This window comes from Nelumbo nucifera, chromosome 7 (assembly GCF_055504915.1).
Source record: "Nelumbo nucifera cultivar China Antique chromosome 7, China Antique-T2T, whole genome shotgun sequence".
Lineage (NCBI taxonomy): Eukaryota > Viridiplantae > Streptophyta > Magnoliopsida > Proteales > Nelumbonaceae > Nelumbo > Nelumbo nucifera.
Window position 1 is genome coordinate 6,901,641 of NC_142655.1, and position 17,354 is coordinate 6,918,994.

General features: G+C 38.6%; 2 protein-coding genes across 4 annotated transcripts in view; one reads left to right on the forward strand and one right to left on the reverse strand.

Moving 5' to 3' along the window:
• Nucleotides 1–1,808: 1,808 nt before the first annotated feature.
• Nucleotides 1,809–11,794, forward strand: LOC104597368 (putative glycosyltransferase STELLO2). Its single transcript, XM_010258839.3, has 3 exons — nucleotides 1,809–3,753; nucleotides 10,824–10,950; nucleotides 11,039–11,794. Exons 1-3 carry the CDS (start codon nucleotides 2,060–2,062, stop codon nucleotides 11,510–11,512), a joined length of 2,295 nt encoding a protein of 764 aa, XP_010257141.1. The 5' UTR covers nucleotides 1,809–2,059; the 3' UTR covers nucleotides 11,513–11,794.
• A 1,117-nt stretch (nucleotides 11,795–12,911) lies between these two features.
• CYL1 (alpha-N-acetylglucosaminidase family / NAGLU family) overlaps nucleotides 12,912–17,354 on the reverse strand; it is a 109,126-nt gene continuing 104,683 nt past the window's right edge. For all 3 annotated transcript variants that reach the window (XM_010258836.3, XM_088891237.1, XM_010258838.3), the window contains 5 exons: nucleotides 15,812–15,922; nucleotides 13,993–14,240; nucleotides 13,532–13,769; nucleotides 13,367–13,445; nucleotides 12,912–13,282 (listed from right to left, as the gene is read on the reverse strand). In XM_010258836.3, coding sequence (XP_010257138.1) covers nucleotides 13,047–13,282; nucleotides 13,367–13,445; nucleotides 13,532–13,769; nucleotides 13,993–14,240; nucleotides 15,812–15,922 — 912 coding nt within the window. In that variant the 3' untranslated portion in view covers nucleotides 12,912–13,046. The remainder of the gene's footprint in view (nucleotides 13,283–13,366; nucleotides 13,446–13,531; nucleotides 13,770–13,992; nucleotides 14,241–15,811; nucleotides 15,923–17,354) is intronic.

Sequence of the window (17,354 nt, forward strand, 5' to 3'; positions counted from 1 at the left end):
AAAAATTCGAATTGAACTGACAAAATTAAACCATAAATTCTGATTAATCGAATTGATCGGTTTGATATTTTTGAAAATCGAAGGTATCAATTCGATTTCAGTTCGAATTAAACCAAAAATTCAAATTGAACTGACAAAATTAACCATATATATACCTATTTATTATAAATAAATATAAATGCATTATATAAAATATAAAATATATTATTTATATAGCATAATATATTATATATATTTCTAATATTTATATTATATATATTTATGATATATTATAAATATCAAAAAATAAATAAAACCGAATCGATTAATTTTGGTTCAATTTCTGATGAGGGCGGATTTGGCCCTCTAATGACATTGTGACAGATGGCATCTCAGAATAGCTAGATGACACCTAGGCACCACCTAAGTGATGATTTGGAGTCCCAAATTGCAACTCATCTTTACCCCGACTTGGCGACCTGCCTTTACACTGACCTAGCGACCTCGACCACAACTTAGGTCGCTTGTAGCACCTCGTCCAGGGTTAGCCTGTAGCACCTTGTCACTGGCCGAAGTGACATCGATGCGAGAAGCGATCTCCCTCGAGGGCTTGTCGACCTGACTAAGGACTAGGCGGTGGTGACCTACGAGATGTGCTCACCGACAAATTTGGCATGCATATCCCGACGCTCCCAGGTTTCTCAAAAGTTGGCCCACGTATCAAATGTTCCGGAGGATGGTCAACGTGCATGGTGGTTACCTCCGAGGATCTCAGACCAGTTAGGCACGACCTCTCGGAAATCTCAGATGCGGTGCGTTTGGCCCAAACCAAAAATGCCTATATAAAGGCACCAACCCCAATGACATAAGAGAGAGGCGAGTAAGCACATTCTAGCTCTCATACTTTATGATTTTTTAGCTCGCGATCTACTACGAGAGTACTAACTTAATCATCGAAGCGACCTCGCCGGGTTAGCCACACCAGGTCCTCAACAATCAACCCAGCTCGGCACCCAATCTACCCCTAGCTCGGCCTAGTCAGTTCGGCATCCAAATCCTCATCCAGCAAAAATCCTCCACTTCGGCCTCTAAATCGTTGGCCACCTGGAAGTAGTCCGAACAATAGGGTGCTGCCAAAAAACCCTTCATCAATTTATTATAGCATAATATATTATATATCTTTCTAGTATTTATATTATATATATTTATTATATATTATAAATATAAAAAAATAATAAAAACCGAATCAACTGATTTCGGTTCAATTTCCATTTACATTTTTACAGTTTTCCAAAAATCGGTGATATTGATTTATTTGGTTGGGGAAGGTGAACTTGACATATTGAACCCCTCTATGGTGTTTACCAAAAAAAACCCTCCACGATAACAATTAATCAAATTTACAAGAACTTGTCAAGCCATAAACCCCAATTTGCTGAAAAAACAGAAAAGCAATAAATCCAATACAATGTACTCAAAATTTAGGGTTGTTGGATAACAAATAAGACCGCTATATTTGTTACAGTACCAAAGATACAGTTCCAACCCACAAAATGGGTATTAAGCACTCTGTTTGACCAGCTAAATTACAGATCACAGAGCATTTACAAAGAGTAAGAGAAGGATCAGATCCTTCACATTTTAAGCTTCATTGGGGTTAACTTTCAACTTCAAATTTTCATGTCACTGGCCTAAATATTTTCTTTTCTGTTTGTGTACTGATAACTGATTAGCTCATTAATCTTAAGATAGAGCTTTGGCCAAGTAAAATTTTGAAGAGGAGTCAATAAAAAAATATAAAAGGAAAAAACAGGAAAACCTCAGACCTCACCAAATGCCAACTAGCAGTAGTTAAATTCAAGAACAAGTAACAAACTAAACCTGTCGGCAGCCCGACCAGACACTGCGAGAAGTTGAAGCAGAGAGACACCAATTTCAATTAAACTACAAAGAGATTGAAGGGTCAAAATCCAGACGTGAAAAACACGAAGGAGAAGAAGAAGGAAGAGGAAGAAGAACAGCAGTTCCAGTTTCAGTTTTAGCTTCAGTCCTGATTCCAGTTTAGGTTGTTTTGGATCAAATGTTGGTCCAAGACCGTTCATCCCCCAAACCATCTAAATCCCACCTCAGAAAACCACCTCCTCTCCCTACAGATCGTTTTTCTGAACCCAAAAACCTTGATTTTTCCACATGGGTTTCCGAGAATCTCTACAAAATCGTCACAATTTCTCTCCTTGTCGTTGCAGTTGCCGTTCTCATCTTCCTCCGCAATGTTGGCGACACCGCCGCTTTCCTCTGTTTCAAAAACCGAGCTAGGGAGCTCGAGAAGATAGCCTACCCTGAAATTAAATGGAATGCGATCCAACCCATTGTCGACAAATCCTCTCCTTTCGCCGCTTTCCGCTCCGAACAATGGATCGTCGTCTCCGTTTCCACTTATCCCACTGAGTCGCTTCGCAATCTCGTAAAACTTAAAGGTTGGCAGGTCCTCGCACTTGGCAATTCGAAGGCCCCTTCAGATTGGAACCTCAAAGGTGCGATTTTTCTATCTCTAGAACAACAAGCCAATTTAGGGTTTCGAGTTGTGGATCACCTCCCTTACGATTCCTATGTTAGGAAGACGGTTGGGTATCTCTTCGCAATTCAGCACGGAGCGAAGAAGATCTTCGATGCGGACGATCGTGGAGATGTAATTGACGGAGATCTTGGCAAACATTTTGATTTGGAACTGGTTAGTGAGGGTGCAAGGCAGCAGCCAATCTTACAGTACAGTCATGAGAATCCAAATCGAACTGTTGTAAATCCTTACATTCATTTCGGGCAGCGGTCGGTCTGGCCGAGAGGTTTGCCTCTGGAAAATGTAGGTGAGCTCGGCCACGAGGAATTTCTCACAGAAGTATATGGTGGTAGGCAATTCATTCAGCAAGGAATATCGAATGGCCTCCCGGATGTCGATTCGGTTTTCTATTTCACACGGAAGTCTGGATTGGAAGCTTTTGATATTAGGTTTGATGAGCATGCCCCTAAAGTGGCATTGCCACAAGGTATGATGGTGCCTCTGAACTCTTTCAATACGATTTTTCACTCTTCTGCATTTTGGGCTTTGATGCTTCCGGTTTCTGTTAGTTCAATGGCTTCCGATGTGTTGAGGGGTTACTGGGCACAGAGGCTTTTGTGGGAGATTGGTGGTTATGTTGTCGTTTACCCTCCCACTATTCATCGCAATGACAGGGTAGAGGCATATCCATTTTCAGAGGAGAAGGATCTCCATGTGAATGTGGGCCGTCTGATTAAGTTTTTGGTCCAATGGAGATCTGGAAAACATAGATTGTTTGAGAAGATCTTGGAATTAAGTTATTCGATGGCAGAAGAGGAATTCTGGACTGAGAAGGATGTGAGGTTTACTGCTGCATGGCTTCAGGACCTGCTTGCTGTTGGTTACCAGCAGCCAAGGCTGATGTCTTTGGAGCTAGATAGGCCGCGGGCAACCATTGGTCATGGAGATAGGAAGGAGTTCATCCCTCGAAAACTACCGTCTGTGCATCTTGGAGTTGAGGAAACAGGGACAGTAAATTATGAGATAGGGAACTTGATTCGGTGGAGGAAGAACTTTGGGAATGTTGTGTTCATCATGTTCTGCAGTGGACCTGTGGAACGTACTGCTTTGGAATGGAGATTGCTCTATGGAAGAATATTCAAGACTGTAATTATTCTAGCAGAGCAGAGCAATGCAGATCTTGCTATTGAACAGGGCAACTTAGACCTAGCATACAAGTAAGTTAGATTGCATTTTTTTTTCTCCACTATTCGTTCATTCATTATATATTCTTATGCAAAACTGCTGTTGAAAACATTGTTAGTGATGTTAAAGTTACCAATCCAAAATAAAAAGGAGAAATCATTTTTAGTAATATCTTCAACTAGAACTGGACTGGGTCAATGTGAAAATCTTGAGAAGTATTGCCTGTGAGCGCATCAAATATTGTGGGGCCCTTACAGAGTCTTGAATTTATAGAGCAAGTACAATAATTAAGAGATCATCTAACGAGTGCCTATCTTAGTGCAGCTGGTACCAGAAGTTCCATGCTCATTATAAAATGATTTGGTTCTTTTTTCCTGTCATTGGACATTTAGGGACATTCTTGTTTGTTTGTCTGAAAACCCTCATGCTGTCATGCATGCCACTTCAGGAGATACAGAAATTAAATTGCTCGAGTAATTTGAAATCATATATTGTACAGAAGGCCCAGAGTTTTATGTAAAGGGAGGAGGAACCTTCTTAAAAAGGAAGATATCTGATTTAAAGAAAAATCTCACCACGCAGCTGTAACACCAGACAATATGTATGGAACAATATGTAGGGCAATCAAGAAACAACATATCAACAAAATGCATTCTGCAGAAAAGGAAGATGCTGAGATGGATCAATGGCAACACTAACATGGTAGAATTGGAAAACTGTGCTTCTATAATCCAAGGGGTAATCAAACATGTGATCAGGATTAAAAAAAAAGTCAATAAGATGGCATAATCATGTGTGGTAGACAATTGAAGGCACCAATAAGGAAATGCTACCCCATGCAAGGCAAGGATTCCAAAAGATCACAGCCTCTTGCATATGGTCATTTGGTTTATATGAGAAGAAAGGAAAACTATAATGTTCTAGAAGGCAAGATCCTTACAGAGATCAAAGAGATTTATAGGAGTTATCAATCATCGCAGAGTGGAATGTGAGAGGACTGGGTAGTGCAAGGAAAAGAGCAGTAATAAAAGGACTCATCCGGAAAATGGACCCCGATGTGGTACTATTACAGGAAACAAAAAGAGCAGAATTTGATACCAAATGGGCAAGGAGTGTGTGGAGGAGTAGGGGGATTAGTTGGGCAGTCCTACCATCTTGGGGATCAGCAGGGGGGTGGTGACATTGTGGGAAAATGAGGTAGTGGAAGGCCTAGAGGAATTGGTAGGACAATCCACAGTCTCATTGAAATTTAGGCAAGTGGAAGATGGTTTTGAATGGGTATTAACCAATGTGTACGGGCCAAATGACTACAGAGAAAGAAGATTATTATGGAAGGAGTTGGCAGACATAAGGGGTTTGTGGGAAGGTCCATGGTGCCTAGGAGGTGACTTTAATGTAATAAGATTTCTGGGAGAAACAAATAGTTCTAGGCAGAGGAGCACCACAAGTATGAGGAGGTTTAACCAATTCATTGAGGCCTTTGAATTAAAAGAAATTCCACTGTCACAGAGGTGCTATACTTGGTCCAATCTCCAAACCAATCTAATTTGCTCTAAGTTGGACAAATTCCTATTTACAAACAACCTGGAAGAACATTGGGGGAATCTGAACTCTAGAGCACTCCCAAGGGTGACTTCTGACCATTGGCCTATTGTACTTTGTAAGGAGGAGGTGCGTGGTGCGGGCCCAACTCCATTTAGATTTGAGAACATGTGGTTAGAGCATCCGGGGTTCATTAGGAAGGTTGAAGAGTGGTGGGTAGAGAGCAACCCAACAGGGGTGTGGTATGGAATGAGGTTTCATAAGAAGCTCCAGTATCTGAAAGGGAGAATCAAGGAATGGAATCTACTAGAATTTGGGAGATTGGAGGAAAGGAAACAAAATGCGATCACACAAATTGTGGAACTGGACAATAAAGAAGGGAGGGAAGGCCTAATTGAAGAGGACAAGGAACATAGGTGGAGTTTGAGGAAACAGTTAGAAGATTATATGCTTCAGGAGGAAATAAGTTGGAGGCAAAAGTCAAAATGCAAGTGGTTAACAGAGGGGGACAGGAACCCTAAATTCTTTCATGCCTTGGCTTGTGGTAGGAGGAGGAAGAATTCTATTACTAGATTGGAAATTGAAGGGAACAACATCACAAGCTAGAGGGAAATAGCAGGAGCATTTGCAGATCATTTTAGGAGCATATATAGAAGGCCACTGAATAATAGGGTATGGTTAGAGGGCTTGGATTGGCCAACACTGAAGATAGAAGAGAGGGATTGGTTGGAGAAGAAATTTGAGTTGGAATAAATAAAAGAGGTGGTATTTTTGATGGATAGATCAAAGGCACCGGGCCCAGATGGTTTTACGATGGCTTTTTATCAAGATTGCTGGGAGATCTTAAAGGAAGACATATTGTTGGTATTTGATGAATTCCATACCAGAGGAGTGATTAACCCGGGGCTAAACTCCACATTCATTGCTTTAGTTCCCAAGAAAAGTGAGGCAAGCCACCCAAAGGACTACATGCCGATTAGTGTAGTTAACAACCTTTATAAGATCATCACGAAAGTGCTGTCAATTAGAATCATGAAGGTGCTACCATCTATCATCTCGAACAATCAAGGAGCTTTTGTGAGGGGGAGACAAATAACAGATCAGATACTGGTAGCAAATGAGAGTTTAGAGGATTACAAGAGATCCGAGAGAAGAGGAGTGGTCTGCAAACTAGATCTAGAAAAGGCTTATGATATGGTTGATTGGTCCTTTCTATTGGAAGTGATGATGAATTTTGGGTTTGGAGATATCTGGTGCGATTGGGTGATGGGATGCATTAAGGATTATCACTATTCTATCTTGGTGAACGGGACAGTGGTGGACTATTTGGAGAGTTGGAAGGGATAATGTACCACTTACACATCTACAATTTGCAGATGATACGATTTTGTTTTGCGAAGGTGGGGATGCCAATTGGATTAAAAATTTGAAACTCTCTATGCAGCTCTTTGAACAAATGTCAAATCTTAGGGTGAATTTTGAAAAAAAGTTGTATAGTTGGAGTCAATATGGGGGAAGAGGAGATGGGGGAATTTGCAGATATTTTGGGATGTGCGGTCTAATTGGCCATCAAACTACCTGGGCTTACCATTGGGAGATAATCCTCAAAGAGATGATTTCTGGGCCCCTGTTGTGGAGAGATTTGAAAAGAGGCTGGCCAACTGGAAAAGAAATTATTTGTCCCTTGGAGGGAGAATCACCCTAATTAGGTTTACGTTGGCTAACCTTCCTGTATATTTTCTGTCAGTTTTTAGGATACCGGTGAAGGTGGCTAATAGGTTGGAAAAGCTAATGAGGGATTTTCTGTGGGAGCCGGGGGAGGAGAAGAGGGACCATAGGGTCAAATGGGAGGTGGTTTGTAGAGCTAAAGAGGAGGGAGGGTTGGGTATTGGTAATATTAGGACTAGGAACCTGGCACTACTAGGAAAATGGTTATGGAGATTCTCACTGGAGAAAGATAGGTTGTGGGTTAAAGTGGTGGGAAGTATACATGGACTGGCAGATAATGGTTAGGATTCAAGAATTCTAGCAAGGGCCACAAGAGCTTCCCCTTGGAGAGCCATTCAAGCCATCTTGCCTTTATTCTCTCCATGGATCAGGTATGACTTGCATTCAGGTACCCTTATCAAATTCTGGGAACAAGTCTGGGTTGGGGACTTCCCTCTGAAAGATCAATTTCCAGGCCTTTTTGCTTTGTCCTCCCTCAAGAATGAACCAATTTCTTCCTTTATTGCTCCTTCTAAGTCACCCTCTGGGTTTGGTTGGAACCTAAGCTTGAGAATAGGTGTTAGGGACACAGAGATTGCCTGTACCATAGCCTTACTTTCTATCCTTGAAGGGGTCTTTATTGATCCATCTAAAGCAGATACCAATTTCTTCCTTACATTCTATCCTTGAAGGGGTCTTTATTGACTTGTATGACCCGCTTATTAAGACCTTTTAGCTCCATCCCGTTGTAATCTTGTTTTTATCATTAATAAAATTTCACTGTTACTGATAAAAAAAAATCATTGCAGAGTGGAAAACAGTGGTTAGATCTTGGCCATACAGAGCTCAGCCCTTTTTCAGTTTACCATTTAGTTAAAGTTTTGTGCTTTTCCCTATGTAACCTGTAACCATTGTGGGCTATAGTAGTATTAAGAGATGGTGATAGGTTTGGTGGTTCTAGAATACCTATGACAGTTGATATTGGGGGTTTATTGAGAACTGAGCTCATGTCATTTGATATAAGAGCTCAGGTTATTGGTCAAGAAAGCATACCTCAGAGGATGCATCAATGGAGACTCTATTTTCTGATAGAATAGACAAGGGATTGATAGTTCCAGTGGCTAATGGAAACTATGATACCAGTTTGGAGTCTACCTTTTCCTCTTTACTCTACCCCTACCCCTCACCCAATTGGTAAAAATTTATGCTAAGAGGGAAATGAAATGTGTGCAAGAACAATACAGGGGCAGGAAGATGAAAACAAACAGAAATAGCAAAAGAATTGACTTGCAGAAAGCCACACTTTATCAAGTCTCATCTATTAACAAGCCTCTGCAAGAATCAAAGCAATATAAGGACCTAACCACTGCATTTTCCACTGGTCAATAACTCTCTTAACCCCTTATTTTAACTCCCCAATCCTATGTGCAGGTTCATTTTTTTATGGTGGAGGTAGTCATATTCAGCTCTTGCCTAACCACTGTAATCTCTGTCTTACCTGATCTATTGTCTTTGGACAAATCAGACTGGCTTCCATGGTCTCCGTTCAAGCTGTCCTGACCCTTCTTAACCTGTTATTTTCATTTCTCTAAACTCTAAACATTTTTCTTTTCCTGTTTACGCTGCTGATCCTACATCTTTCTTTCATTTCTTTACAATAGTCTAGCAATGACCCATGAGCTGGAATGCTCCTCTTTAACTCTTGATGCAAGAACCCTATTTCTAGGGTTGAAGGGACTGAACCATTTGCTTCAACAAACAATCAGTAACTAGGTGGAAGGTGACTCTAGACATGGTATTGCATGAGCTAAAGTTCAGGCTTCAGGCCCTTGGAAACTGCCCAACCTCTTAACTTGAAATCTCTGTACATCTCCTAATGTAACCCTTTCTCCAACTAGGTGGAAATTCTATTGTAAGAAGCACAATCTCAAGAGCTGTAAGTGTTGGTTGGGGTCTTCCCCCTTGTACTGAATTGTCCCATTTTTGCATGGTCCCAAAGAGACCTATTGCCATTTCATCCTTCAAATTTGACTTCCTTGTTCCAAATCCACATCTTATTTCCTCACATTGCAGCACAGAGTCTCATCCCCACCTATAACATCCTAAACATCGCAGCCCCTTGCTAGATTATATCCCCTCCCGGGCCTAACTTGATCCAGCCAATATATTAGCTGATAAGGATGAATTATGAGTACTTTGCCTAAATATCACAGCACTGGGTCCCTTGAGGGTTTTGGGTCTTGGCAGCAAGGTTGTTTGGATGTTTCAAGAGCTGGGAAGGGGAGAAGGTTTTGTTTTTTTAAGGGGTCTGGAGGGATTTGGTGATTGGTTGTTGAGTTTTCTCCCTTTTTTGTGGGTGATATCTTGTCACCTTCTTGTATCTTCTTTTCTTTTTTAATATTTTTTATTTTTTATTTATCACCAAAACAATTAATACTTTGCCTTTACTCAAAAAAACAAATGTTAGTTGATAGTATTCCAAGAGTGGGAATCTTGAGGAGTGAACGAAACTTCACCGTGAGGAGTCTTGGGCCTCTTTTTTTGTGATTCTATTCTTCTTGTCTTCCTGTATGCCTCTTCTATACAACCTTTTTTTCTTATAATAAACATACCTTTGCCAACCAAAAAGTAATTCAATCATATCAACCAAACACTAGGGGAATTCTAGATTGAGACAAAATGAGAATGGATAAAATTAAGAAAATGTCCTTCGAGTCACAAATACCACAGAAGCAGCACCAAAAAATATAGTAGGTGATTTAGACATAAAATTGGTAATTGCAGATTTGAAAAAATACACAAGGTGTCTTTGTGGTACTATATTTTTTATACGAAATGGTTAGACCTGGCAATTGGGTTGGGTGGGTCGGGTTCGGGTTGGGTCAAAGTACTTCGGGTTGATTTCGGGTTGGGTTGGATTTCGGGTTTGGTTGTCAAATGCTAGACCCTAACCCTAAATATTCGGGTTAGGGTTGACCCATGGGTCAATTCGGGTCATCCCAAAAAATAATTGAAATTTAAACAAATAAAAAAAATAAATGAAAAATGTCAAAATTAAAAGATTTAACCTTAAAATTCCAAATATAAAATAAAAAACTTGAACATTTAACAGTTTAAAGAGTAAACAATAAAAAGTAAAGACCAAATAGAAAAAATTAAAGAGTGGAAACTTCTAACAATGCATAAATAATCCCAATTAGGCTTGACAATCGGGTCAGTGGGTTGACCCATGACCCAACCCAGCCCAACCCAACCCAGTTTTTTCGGGTTGGGTCGGGTTGGGTCATTTTCACATTCGGGTAGCAAATATGAGACCCTAACCCTATTTTTTCGGGTTGGGTTGGGTCAACTTTTTGCCAGGTCTAGAAATGGTTCTAGCTTGTGTAACATTTGTACCTTCCTCTCATTCCATATGTGATTTTTTATTTATTTACTTCTTAGAAAATGCTCCAAAGGATATGGAAGTCCTATGTACATGGGTTAAAAGTGCTAATTCCTTTGCTGATGGATTGGCTAGGCAAGGAGTTTTTAGAAATTCTGGGTTTTGGGCTCAATTGTAAGGTTTTGAGTGTTTAATTCAGATGTATTTCTGTTCTGGGGAGTTAAGATTCTTTAGCTCCTCTTCCCTGTAACTTTTTTCCAATATTAATGAATTCTGTGGTTATTGATAAACACAAAAATGGATAGGGAGGTGGACAAAAATTATAAACATGGGAAAACTATGTTAGTTGGCATATTGACTATTGAATGTGCTTAATTAATGCTGAATAAACACACGCACACGTGCACACACACACACATAGATGGTCTAATGCTCTAGTTCATGCTGGCAAATGTAAAACGATTTGTGCAGGTATCTACCTAAGATATTTGACCGTTTTACAAGTGCGGAAGGGTTTCTATTCGTCCAGGATGATACCATTCTTAACTACTGGAATCTGCTGCAAGCAGACAAGAATAAACTGTGGATTAATGATAAGGTAATCGGCTTCTAATGTAGCTCCCAAGCATGCTGTTCTCTCTCTCTCTCTCTCTCTCTTAAATTCTTATCATTTTTGTGTTGACCAGGTATCCAATTCTTGGTTCACTGTTTCCACCACTGGCAAGGACACAGAGTGGTTTGCAAGTCAAGCAGACATGATCAAGAAAATTGTGAGCACGATGCCTGTTCACTTTCAGGTCAGTTACAAGGAAAGTAACACTGCTGAGCAGAGTGTAACCCTATGCACATCTGAAGTATTCTATGTGCCTCGGCGCTTTGTGGGAGACTTCACTGAGATTGTAGGTTTAGTGGGAAAGTTAGATATCCATCACAAGACTGCAATACCTATGATCTTTACAGCAATGGATTCACCACGTAATTTCGATTCTGTTCTCAATACGATGATTTATCGGTCAGAAGCACCAGTTAATGATACCTTGAGCTTTTATTCATCCCAAGCAACAGCAGTCCATCCATGCAAGGTGTCCAGTGAGTCCGAATTCATAAAGTTGATAAGATTCATGGCTGAAGGTGACCCACTTCTGATGGAGCTGGTTTGAATGGGGAGGTTGTGGGCTGTGGGTACCATTCAGATTCAAACAGCAAAAATCAAGAAACATGTACCACTTGGTTAGCTATTACACCAAATTCTGTAATTTCCTTTTTGCCTTTATTTATTTTTTCTTGGGAGAGGGGGCAGGGATTTTTTGTTTATAGATTTTTTGTTGTATTATTATTCATTTACAGGGTGAAGATTCCCCTCACACATTTGTGTTTATCATTTCTATTGGTTTCAGAATACATAGGAAGAGAAGAGGAAATATCTCCTCGAACTACCTGTAGGAAGGTTCCGATTGTCCCATGGTAATATACTCATCCAAGAGAATCTATATAACAAATCGAGTCAATATTTGATTACCCGTTGATTGGGTGGCCCACACAAATAGTTGAAGGGTGCAGGTTGGGGCCAATCCATATTCCAGAGCATCTTTTACTTCATGAACACGAGCCATTGAGCACTCTGGATTTGGCCTCTTAGACATTAGTCCTCACTCCTCCGCATTAGGAAAGATGAAATTAAAGGCTTCAAGAATAAAATAAAATCGCAATAGGCTTTAAAAAAAATAATGAAAACAATATAGCAATTTCACAATGTATGAAGTTACGGGCAACATTGTATTTCCTCTAGGTCGACTGTCATTGGTTCAACCGTCTGCCCAATGGGTCAACCCATGATACCAAGGTAATAAAAAATTATAATAATGAGTGGTGTGGGTGGAACCCAACAGATTCAAACACACCACACCTTATAGTGACCATATTATTGAACATTATATATATATATATATATATATATATATATATATATATATATAAACTTTGTAACTTAATAAGCGGGTCATACAAGTCAATGGTTCAAACATCTGGTTAAAGGGACGTTCACCAAGTTTAAGATATTTGCTATATGACAGTATGACAGGTTAGATGTTAACCCAAACCGGAAATGTGACCAAATTACCGGATCATTAGTTTGAAAAAGCCCATAAAAGGTTACAATATGGATTGATACACATTGGCTTTGGCATCTATTTGATGTAAACATTGAAACAAAGAAAGAAATGGATTCCAGGTCAAATGCAAAATGTACTTCCGGCCAGACTATTTGACCAGTCAAACCTTGGTTGATTTGTTTGAAATTTGGTGGTAGCAAAATATCCTTACAGTGTTCAAGTATCATAGATTTTTAGCTCAATCCAACACGAGGAAGTGTCCCAACAAATTCAAGTGACCCATTTTTGAGTTCTATGGGTCATGGTGACTTGCCATCTTTAGTAATTTATGGTTCTTTGTATTTAGTGTTAGGAGGATTAGAAAGTTACAAAAGTATTCTACTTTTTTATAGTTATAAAAGCATTCTACTTCAACACCTTTTATTAGCACACAGCAACGAGGCCATTGTTTGTAGGCTAGCGGAAGGTTCTTTTTATTGCAGACATTTCAAAACTATTTCATAGCACTAATCAAGATACTTACAAGAAGTCTCTGTCCGCCTACATTTTTCTAATTTCTACTTTATGATGAATTGCTCCTAGTTCAGGTCAAGTATTTCTTGAACAACTCCTTGGAAACAGTAAGAGCATCTCCTTGCGCTTTCACAGGGTAAAGCTCCCTCCCTGCTTGCCATCTGTTTGAAAATGATATCCACTCTCTTCTCCACTCCTCCAACTCAAAGGTAACATTTTCTCTTAAACTTTTCAGCAAGTAACTGAAATAAGTAGAAGCCCTTGGTAGATAGTAGCTTTCTAAAATCCCACTCCAAAACTTATTAGCTGTCATGAATATGAAATAATGTATCACTATCAACATTGAAATATTTGAGACAAGTAATAAAATAAACAATGAGAAACATTTACCATAATCGTGAAGCTTGCTCTGGTTGTTTTGGGTGTTATCATACCACATTGTTACTTGAGTTCTCGCATTCCACTCATACTGGAAAATAAGAATGGGTTTTATCATCTTGAAGTCCCCGAGCAATAAGCAACTATAAAAACAATTAACAAATTGTTTGCTCTCACCTGGATCATCTCTTTGGGATTTTCCGCAAGTCTTTTTGCACTTTCTAACCAAGTTCCCAATAGAAAGTTATCATCACAAGCTAGAAGAGTGTCAATATCCTTGATGAGCTGAGCAAACTTTTGACTCTGAAAATTCAAAGATTTTATGTCCTTCTGTTGAAAAGCAGTCACAGCATCCATGTATACTTGATTTGCTAGTTTGGATAGTACTTGCCGAGTCAAGTCAACCAAGTCATATCTGTCATTATTTGCAATTAAGGAGCAATCATATAATCCACTTGTTTTTGTTGGGTTATGTGGTTAACTTCAACATGAAATGATGATATTTAACTCAAAAAGTAAAATTAACTAGAAATTGAAGAAAATTAATAGGTAGATAATCAGAAAACTGATGTTGAACAAATAATATTATTTTGGAGGTAATTTAAAAATAGTTGTCTAATCATGAAATAGGGTTTTACCTGTATGTAAGGCTTCCAGCAAGATCATTTCCCGCATCAAGAAACAGATGTAAAGCATAAATAACCTCCTCAGTGGAGTACCATAAGTGTGGCTGAGTCAAAAAAGAGATTGTTTCTCTGAAAGAGAATCTTCTGGTTCTATCTCTCATAAAAGGGTTTTGCATCTGTTCTTGCTTTGACAACTCAGCTTTGGGTTTTAATGAGGGATCCCAATCAGGAAATTGAACTATGAAATCTCTGTTATGGTCCTGGCACAGATACAGAAATTAAGAGCAATTAACCATCTTAGTTGTGTTTGAGATAAAACATTGATACAAACTAATGAAACACCTTACAGTTGTTAGCTGCTTCGTTTAAGTTGAATATTACTATTTTCCTTGGATCAATTATATTAGCTCACTGATTAGATTATGGATGTTCTATAGTTTTACCAAATTAGCCAAAATTTACCCCAGGTTTGGATCTTGCAACTTAACCTCCTTAAAGAATAGTTCTTTAAAAGTATCTGAACAATACATCCAAAGTCTATGATGTGGCCCTGTCATGCAAGAATATGTTTAACACTTGATTTAAATAGCTCCAATAGCTTTTGTTAATTCAGCACTCCAAAAAATATTTACATGTACTATGGATCTCCAAAGCAATAATATGAAGATCAGTCTTGGAAGTGTAGTTAGTGAATGGTAAATAAGTGCTTAAAAAGAGGTTATTTAAGTAGCTAGTGAATCCAAGCATAAGAAATACAAGTACTTGTATTGTAAGTTGGGAACAAAAGAAGGTGAGAAAGATGTCTACTTACAGAAGGGTGGGAAGGAAAACTAGGAGTCTAGATCATGTTAAGTGAATCAAGAACAGTGGCCAGAGAACCGTGGTAAAGGACATGAGGTTAAGGAAAGGTAAAATGCTATTCGAAGACATTACTAAAAGATGATCATGCAAAGGGATTAGAAGTAGGTAGAGTGCATACCAAAAGAGAGACCAAAGGGGCATATTATTGTAGGACTAAGGTAGCAGAAGTGAAGAAAACTTTGTCAAAATGAATGAAGGAAAGACCTTGGAACCAGATGGAATACCTATAGAGCTTTGGAAGAATAAGGGAGCCTTTCAGCATAAGTTTTTTGACAAAATTGAAAAGACTAAGAAAATCCCGGATGAATGAAGCAAAAGAATCTCAAAACTATAATTACATTAAAATCTTGGAACTTTCCATCTTTCATCCCATTACTCACCATTTCTTTCAATTAGAAACTATAGGCATAAACTAATTAACATTTTCTACTAACTTCTATACAATAGAAATGAAGTGCTAGATGGTTATAACCAGATACACTAGTAATTGGCAATAGAAGAAAAGGATAAAAAAGGCACTTCAGTGTTTTATAGAACTAATGGCATTACTGCAAGGAATGAGGTTGGGAAGCTCCCTGAACTTCAAAAACAATTGAGGTGGAAGGAGATTTAAAGGTGATAGTGGGCTGGTTCAAAAAACAAATGTCCAAGGACATGGCAATAGAAAAAGCAGCAAGACACTTTGGCAAGGCAACTAAGAATAGCATTCACCTTGACCCACAGTTGTCTTGTGGGCTTCTCTCTTTGTGTAGCTTTATCATTGCAGTTTATTGTTCCTAGCTTTGTTTTTCCCTATTGGGTTTAGCAACCTATAGAGTCCTTTCTGTGTTCTAGAATGTCCTAGTTCTTTTATTAATGAAATTCCCTTTTCAGAGATTGAAAGATTAAAAAAATGAAAGGAAGAAGAAAAGAAGATTTCTATAGACATAGCTCTAGCTATGTCCTTAATTAATTCATTCAGAGAACATACTGCAATTCCATCCGTACAGTTGTATATTGTGCGATAAAGAATTCCCCAAGCTTCCTCCATTTGATGGACTGCTTTACCATAACGTCGTTGAGAGTAGGTTGTCACCCATTCCTGCTTGAGAAAAATAAATAAATCCATACTGTTTACAACTACAACATCAAAATATCACAGTAAGGCATACTTCTTTAAAACATGCTAATTGATTCATTACATTCTGCACTTGACATTAATATAGTGATAATTACTTATAAAGGCATCAAACAACTGAAGAAAGGATGTGTGTGTGTGTGTGTGTGTGTGAGAGAGAGAGAGAGAGGGAGGGAGGGAGAGAGCAAATTGAAGATGAGAGTTGTATGAGGCAAGGCCTATGGATAATGCACTGAGGTAACCTTGAGCTCAGCCTACCTCACACCTTAAGATGTCTTATGTTGATAACAAGTTTCCCATGCATTAACTAAAATAGGCTTCTCATTACAAAAGTTGATGAAATATTAACTTTTTTCTTTTTAATATATTTTAAATATTTTTTTATTACATTTAACATATTTAGTGATTTCAGAAACATCTTGAGATTTTATTCTACAGAAAAATCTTTTAATAGGTGATCAAGCACTCCCCCCCCCCCCCCCACACACACACAAACATACAAAAAAAAAAAACCTTCTAGGGCATTGTGACATTGTTTAGTTGATAGCTAAAACTTATTGCCTTTTAACCAGGGAAGGGTTTAATCAGGAATTGTTACTTCAGGAATCAGATATGCCAGGATAGTCTTTGTTGTACCACTATTTTGTTTCTATGTGACTTGTGACTTGTGCTGTTAACCCCTCAAGGTTCTGACTCTCCTGTAGTAGTTTTATAGTAAGATTCTTATTCATCCTGCTGATGCACTTGATCTTGGAACCAACTAAAAGAATCACAGCTTTCCATTATGTTAAAAGAAACAAAATAAGTAGATCTTGATTGAGACATTTTTACATGATACTTAAAATAATACAGTCCATATTTCCATGAATATTCCCATACTTCTCTCATTTCAATTCTTGTTTCTATAGAGGTAATTGTGAATTGCCCTAAACCATCTCTTATAGCATTGGGTTGTGTTTTCACTGATACTTATGCAACAAGCTGTCTAGAGGAATGGGAAAACTTGTTGTATTTGGAATGTTTGGGATAGCCTTGTCCAACCAAAGGTGGAAGCATCCATGTAGTTATCAGCCTTTGAGAAAAATCTAACAATGGATCAACTAAAAGAAAGAAGAATATATATATATATATATATATATATATATATATGACAAGTTGGTCCATGGATATGCTGGAAGGCTAAAAGTGGTTTTACATTGTCATAGATGGGGAACTTAGAGATTCTTCCAGTTGATATTGAGAGGTGGAATGGTGGGATCCTGATGTCTTAGTTGATGGAGAATGGTTTCAGTTGCTGTTTTGTGGAGAAATTGTGACAGGTGTGATCATAGGTTACTGAAAAAGTTTCCTGCCCCACTCCAATTCTCTGAAGATATTCTATCACATGTATCCTCTA

Bases quoted from the DNA above. Each gene is read 5' to 3' on its own strand.
- LOC104597368 (XM_010258839.3), top strand. From the start codon at position 2,060: ATGTTGGTCCAAGACCGTTCATCCCCCAAACCATCTAAATCCCACCTC. The intron at 3,754-10,823 runs GTAAGTTAGATT...CGATTTGTGCAG, and splicing joins AACTTAGACCTAGCATACAA to GTATCTACCTAAGATATTTG. The intron at 10,951-11,038 runs GTAATCGGCTTC...TGTGTTGACCAG, and splicing joins AACTGTGGATTAATGATAAG to GTATCCAATTCTTGGTTCAC.